Source organism: Ziziphus jujuba, chromosome 9, assembly GCF_031755915.1.
Source record: "Ziziphus jujuba cultivar Dongzao chromosome 9, ASM3175591v1".
Lineage (NCBI taxonomy): Eukaryota > Viridiplantae > Streptophyta > Magnoliopsida > Rosales > Rhamnaceae > Ziziphus > Ziziphus jujuba.
The window spans coordinates 26,841,706-26,849,198 of record NC_083387.1 but is presented as its reverse complement, the minus strand read 5'-3'; the positions used below and the strand labels follow the sequence as shown (position 1 = coordinate 26,849,198).

Genomic DNA, 7,493 nt, shown 5'->3' with positions numbered 1-7,493 from the left:
TATTCTAAATCTTGTATATACCCAAAATAAATAAATAAATAAACACACACACACACACACCACCCCCACCCCACACCCCCCCCCCCCCCCCCCCACAGACACACTTTAATTACTTTAAGAATGACCAATATTTTCATTGATTATTTTCATTAATTTATATATCAAAGTCCATTAAAAGTACATATATAAGCAACGATGGGATGCATACCTTACACATAGACCTTATTGGAACTTTTAATATTAAGATTGATTAATCTTTAAATCGAATCTAATGAATAAGTTTAGTTTCAATGAAAAATTGAGTTAGTTGCAGATGTTAAATTTCATATTGGCAAGGACCTCTATATTAATTTACAAGTACTTGAAATGGTCATAGAGTCAAACATATATTATAGATATTAATAATTGTACGTATGCATATATGCCTAAATGAGAACTATAGCTAGGTTGGAAGTTTGTAATAGATATATGGTTAGTTACATAGGGATGTCGGTGTCCTATAATATTTGCACAAGAAGCAGAGGTGGGCCTAATTTGCCTCAAAGATTACATATAGGAACACAGCTTTAGGAATTAAGACTTTTTAACTAACTCAGAAAATTAATTAGTAAAAGTAAATTAGTTAATTAATTTAATTTGAATAATATTGGATAAGGTGTGCATCCCTAATTCAAATAATTATATAGCTTACTATCATGGACCCCGCACCCAAAAATGGATTCTGACTTGGCGTTTGCATTCATTTTCTTTAACATTATAATTAATCTTAACAGTACATATATTAATAAAGTATGTAAATTCCTATATATATATATATATATATATATGAAGTAGCTAACTAGGGTTGGCAAGGATTGGGTTGGTTCGGTTTTGGACCGAAATACAATTCAATCCATACATATCGGTTTTTTTAATTTACAATCCAAACTAAATCATTAAAGCATTAAATCCAAACCAAACCAAACAATTTATGATCGGTTTGGTTTAGATTGGTTGATCGGTTTAAAACTTACTAATTTATAAATATATAATACAAATAAAAAAATTTTCAAATTTAAAATATAAATAATAAATTATAATTATCCAAACATAAAATACAATTAGAATAATACAACATAGTCTACAATGGAAAATAAAGAAGAAAAAGTAGCAAATGATACACATCATGCACTTTTTAAATAACAAACGTTAATGTCATCATCTCACTCCTATAAAATCAAATTAAAATTGTTAGAACAAATAATGTAAAATAATACATTTGTCAAAATTCATTCACTCAAGAATCAATGCATAATTCTTTTTTTTTTAACCTTAAAATTTTGGTAAATCATAAGTCAATCAACGTTGACAGATTCACTAATTTTAGTTGATTCTGTAAGTTTTACAAAGATCAAAACAATAAAATTAGCAATAAATTATATTTAAACATTTATATATATATATATATATAAGTAACAATTGGATACAATATATATAAATATATATATATATATGATGGGAATGTAAAAATATATATATATATTATGGTGATAGTGATGAACTGGTGGCAGGCAGTAACAAAGGTAAATGTTTAGTTTAGGATTATAATTTACAATTTGATTTGGAATTTGGGATATGGAAATGTAAAAGGGAAAAAATATATATATATTTATATATATATATATATATTAAAAATCAATATATAAAAATGAAAAAAAAATTAAAAATTAATAAATAAAAATGAAAAAAATGAAAAATATATAATTTTTTAGTTATATAATATATTATTTGGATTGGATTGGATTTATATTTCCAACCCATAACCAATCCAATCCATACAATTTATAATATTTTGAACACAATCCAATCCAATTGATGTAAAAATCCAATCTAAACCGTTAAAAATGAATTGGATTGGGCTAGTTGAACGGGTTGCATTGGATTTTGCCCACCCCTATAGCTAACTAATTAACCCTCAATTGTACTAATGAAGAAACTTTAATTATATAGCGCATATATACATATATATAGGGATATATATACAGTCCGTCTATGGTGCGGATGGTTCTCATGCGGACCACAGTATTGGTGACGATTTTTCATAGTATTGGTGACGATTTTATAAAAAAACCATCATTAATACTATAAAAAACCGTCACTAATACTGAGGTCCTCACTATAAAATTTCCAGATATATATATATATATATGTGTGTGTGTGTGTGTGTGTGGGTGTAAATAATTCATTTGGATTAATACTGTTTAATTCTATATATACCGTATCGTTAGATCTCATATGACTTCTTCTTTTTCCCCTTTCTTTTCAATTTGGTCTTGGTGCATGGATTTTCAGAATTATTTACTATAAATCGCCACTATGCTCTTCGTTTTAATATGCTTTTCTGCTGGTGCTGGTACGTGGTTGTGACAAGCTTCTTAAATCGCGGCACAAACTGGTAACGTATAGCTTATAGAAGAGATTTAGAAGTGGGCTTACAGTTGAGGTCAACAACTCGTGAATGTAAATGAAATATTAGGAATGACAAGCCTGGTGACTTGGGCTTGGTAGCTTCTCAAATAGGTGCTTAATTTATTTCCAATATTTCTTTTTCCCCCTTTTTATATTAGAGATATGGAAATTTGAACTTAAGAGTTTTTTGGCGAATGATTTGAACTTAGAGCCATTATTCAAGAAAATAATAAATTTTATAACAGGTTTCCATAGGAACTAATATAAAATAGACTTGAGTTAGGGAAAAAAGAAAGAAAGAAAGAAAAGGAAAAAGAAAAGGGAATTGAAAGTGAAATATTTCAAAATGGAATAATTTATACAAATATATACAAAATATATATATATATATATATATACTGCAAGGAAAATAGATAAGCGAAATGTATTTAGAAGAACAAAAACTGAGAGGGCCTATCTTCTCGGTTTCTATTTTAATTGTTGCTTAAAACCAATAGTTCATATGATGATTATTAAACGGTGCTGAAGAGTAACAAAAAGCAATATTTTTCTTTTAAATGTACTTTCAAAGATTTAGACATGGTCCAAAACATAATTTTCAAAAGGTCCTATTGTGTAAATTAATAATTTTTTAGTGTTTAAATAGTGTGATTTACCATCTGCCGTATGCATGATATATACCGTGGTTTATACTTTACAGAAGAAAATACACGCTTTAACTAATTTTTGAAACTGAAAAATAATTTACATAAAGGGAAATACTGTTGTTTTGTTTTATCAATTTATATATGTCCTAAAGATCTTCAGTTTTAAGAAAATTATTATTATCATACAGACTATCTACATGCATATGCAAGAAGACTAAGTTCGTGCAATTAATGATTTTTAAAATGTGCACATTAAATTTTACAATGGTGTGTAGGCGAGGATATTCCTAATGGTTAAAGTTATAAATAAATGAATTTAGTTATTAAAAACCATTAAACTATTTGTATTTGATGTGATATGTAAACTAAGGATTTTAAATAATCAAGTACACTTATATATCCTTAATTTAAATCCTCACTTGAATTGGAAATTTGAATCTTATATACATAGCCTATGATTAACAATATTGATTTAAAACACCCTAAAAGGTTTATGATCATATGATTCATATATGAATCTGAAATATACATACATACGTACATACATATATCTATCTATATATATATATATATATATATATTTAGACACAACAAAAATAGAACTTTTCCAATTATATCTAAATGAATTTATCACAAATATATTTATGTATCAATCCAAACGATCTCTAGACAAATTTGAAAAAGAAAAATGCGCATATATTTTGATTAAAAGACAAGCACATATTGGACAAATGAATAAGTTTTATGAAACTATAGATTCGTACTTCATGTCTTCAATTCTCAAGCCAACATAAAGTCATAAAAGATGTGACAAAAATATAAGAAGACAATCCCCCACCCAATTTCACAAAGCCTTACAATAATTGATCATTTTAGTTACATATTTCTACATCTAATGTCTTTGTCTAGAATTTTGATATGTTAGGAATATATTTTCACCTTATACTAAAAATTATAAATTTTTAGATTTAAATATTTTCAATAAGGTCTTCGTACTCTTTATCATTTATCACTTCAGCATGGTTCCCCAATATATCGAAACTTTATCCCTATGTAATATGCTAGCTTGCCATGCATCATATCTCTACCTACATTGCAATTCACTGTACACACATCAATTAATGAAGAATCTCTATTTTTGCCCATAAAGTAAGCAACTTGGATGTAACTCGCCAGGATATTCCAAGGTCAAAACACAATAATTAATACTCTTCAATTTATGTGCATATATATATATATATATATGTATGTATATACATAACTACAACACTATATGAACCAAAAACACTATCTAGTAACATGTATATGGTAATGGTTTCTTACAGTACTTATTAAGAATAAATAGTTGATCATGTCAATCAACATCAACACATGAAAATTAACATAATTTAAGGATGAGTGGTAACAAGATATATCTAAAGAACAATTATTTCATCACTACTTTTGAAGCATTATTTCTGATGATAAGCCAAAAGGAAAGATGAAAGATACATTAACTTAAGAAGCAAATGGTTATCATTGCTAATTTTCATGATAGAATTATACATACATATATGTATATGGTATTTTGAAAATCGTACTAATATAATAACTATTAGAGATGCGATCTTAATTAAGTAATAACTGTTAATATTTATCATATTATATGACTTATAACACATTAAAATTGTGTATATATATATATGTATATATGTGTGTATATATATATATATATATGGATCCCTTTGTCTCTCAAAGAAACGAATGAAAGTGACTTGTACTCTTTTTAGTCTTTGATACAAGTTCCTTTTGTTTCAAACATATCCTTCAATTGCTCTACATATGCATATATCACAACACACCCCCCCCCCCCCCCCCCCCCCCCCCTCTCTTTTTTTTTTTTTTGGGTGGAAAAAGCAAATATACACTCCAAAATTTTTAACAGTTTTCTATTCATTAAGCATCACCGACTATGGCTAGTTGGAAAGATTAGTTCAACTATTGCAAGAACCTTACTGAAAATGATGAAGAGAAGATTAGATTATTTTGTCACCAATTTGTAGAATTATCAAACACAAACAAGACATCAATTTTTCCAAAAACACACAGAGACAGGAATAATACAATAAGAATCTATCAGTTACTACACAAATATATAGCAAACATGCTCAAAACACAAAACATTTTACAACATAAATTTTTCTGTGGCTTTTTTTTTCTTTTCTTTTTTTTTCCCCCTCTCTCTACGATTAAAATCTGCAATTTAAAACATCCTTTTTTTCCCCCTCTTTTATTCGTGGCTATAACACTCAGAACAACAAGCACTTTTTTTTTTCACTCTTTTTTTTTTTTTTCACTCTTTTTTCTTTTCTTTTTTCTTTTTTTTTTTTGGATTTTATGTCCAAAAGAATACTTCTAAAGCAAATATGACTCAAGTAGAGTAAATTTCCGCAATTCTCCTCATCATGTTTACCTGAGTGGTAAGGCACTTTACATAATGAGCAGTCTCATCCAACAAGCTGCAAATATCCATGGCTGCACCACCCGGAACCAGCTTCCTGAGCTTAATTTCTTGGTTATCATAACCATCAATTAGATCATGATCTTCTTCCAATTTCTTCCCTTTCAGAGATCTTTTCTTGACACGAAGACTAGTGCTAATTCTTTTAACAAAAGCGCGGTTCCTGGCCTGGCTTCGAATCCTCCACAGCACCGCCTGACTCCAAAGTCTCCTCGTCCCAACTGAGAAAGCCATGGATGCATCAGCAGCAAGCTTTACTCTTCGATATCGTCTCCAGATCTCTCTCGGAGAAGATGATGACGTTTTGGATTTATGCCTGTATATTTTCTTCAAAGCTTTAAGGAACACTTTGGTGAACCTTCGTTTGAGTGAATTAGGGTTTGAAGGCGGGTTCCGAGGAGGATTCATGGAAACCAAACCAAGTATAGGAAAAAGAAAAAATTAGGGTTTTTATTTTTGGCAGTTAAGAATTGTGGCAACAAACTAACTGTTTGAAGGGTCAGAATTAAGCTTTTCAATTATGATCTTAGGAGGACAAAGAAGATTTGTAGATGAAAAAAAAAAAGATTTGGTTTTCTGACACAGAGGGTCCTCCTTTGTTCAAGACTCAAAAGGACAAAAAGATAGGATTTTAGCTTCTCATCTCTGACACTATTGTCTAAACACAGGTACACCCAGAAAATAAAACATATCTATCCCCCAAAAGAAAAAAAAAAAAAAAAAAAGGGAATAAAATTAGATTAGGAAGGGAAATTATATAAAGGAAACCAAACTTGTGAAGATGGAGGAATTGATGAGATTGAAAAGGGAAGATGTTAAAGAGGAATTGAAGGAGAGAGTTGGGGAATCAAGCTTTTTTAATATATATGTAAATACAGAAAAGTTAGAAGAGAATGTGGAATTGAATAATAATGAAATTTCCTCTTTCATTTTCAAAATGAAGTTTTTATGGAGATGAAAAAAGGGGGCTTTGTGGGGCTGCATAAAGGACCAACCACCATATGAATGCACATGCTTCCTTTGCCCACTTGGATTACTTGTGGGACCTTATTATTTTACCTCTCTTTATCACTTATTTTTATAACTAACTTTTTAATTAATTGATTAAAATATTAACTATTTTATTTGTTGGTGTTTGATGTTAATGTATATATATGTATAATAAGGTTTGAATCCTATTGGTGGATATATAAACGCAGTAGAAGAGTGAGGAAAACAGTGATGATGTGTGTGGCTGGTGACAGCCACGTTACAGAGAGTGACTTTTTTTGTTTTTTGTTTGTTTTCTTCGAATTCTATGGAAAGAGTGATTTAGTGAGGCCCTCGGGTACAAATTTGGTTCATTGATAGAATAAATTTTAATTTGAACTTAGACCAAAAGAAATAAAATTAAGGGCAATGAAAAAAATAAATTTTAATTTGAACTTAGACCAAAACAAATAAAATTAAGGGCAATGAAAGAAATATATATATATATATATATATAAACACACTGCAATTTTGTGGTGATTGATTTTGCAAATTCTTACAAATACCTTAATTAATTTCCTTTTGATTGGTTAATTTGCATGAGATTTAAAATTGTTTTAAAAATATTATTTGGCACGCTTAGAATCTTGTCTCTTGCTGTATACTCCGGAAAAAAAGAAGAAAAAAAAAAATTTTGAGTCCCCTCTATCGCTCTCCCTCTCTGTGTGCTAGTTTTATAATAAATTCGCTGGGACCGGCTGGTGAAGTCGGCTATTCTAAAATTTTTATGTTTAAATTATTTATAAAAAAAAAAAAAGAATTTGTGTTTATAGTTATATATAAATTAAACTACACCTACATCTGCGTGCTTCTAGTTTAATAAAGCTTCCAATTATAAAAAATCTTAATTAATGTATTAATTAGGTGTA

General features: G+C 28.8%; 1 protein-coding gene across 1 annotated transcript; it reads right to left on the bottom strand.

The window, feature by feature from the left end:
- Nucleotides 1–5,164: 5,164 nt before the first annotated feature.
- On the bottom strand, nucleotides 5,165–6,546 carry LOC125418375 (transcription factor IBH1). The gene has a single exon (XM_048461801.2). It carries the CDS (start codon nucleotides 6,001–6,003, stop codon nucleotides 5,506–5,508), a length of 498 nt encoding a protein of 165 aa, XP_048317758.1. The 5' UTR covers nucleotides 6,004–6,546; the 3' UTR covers nucleotides 5,165–5,505.
- Between the last annotated feature and the right edge of the window lie 947 nt (nucleotides 6,547–7,493).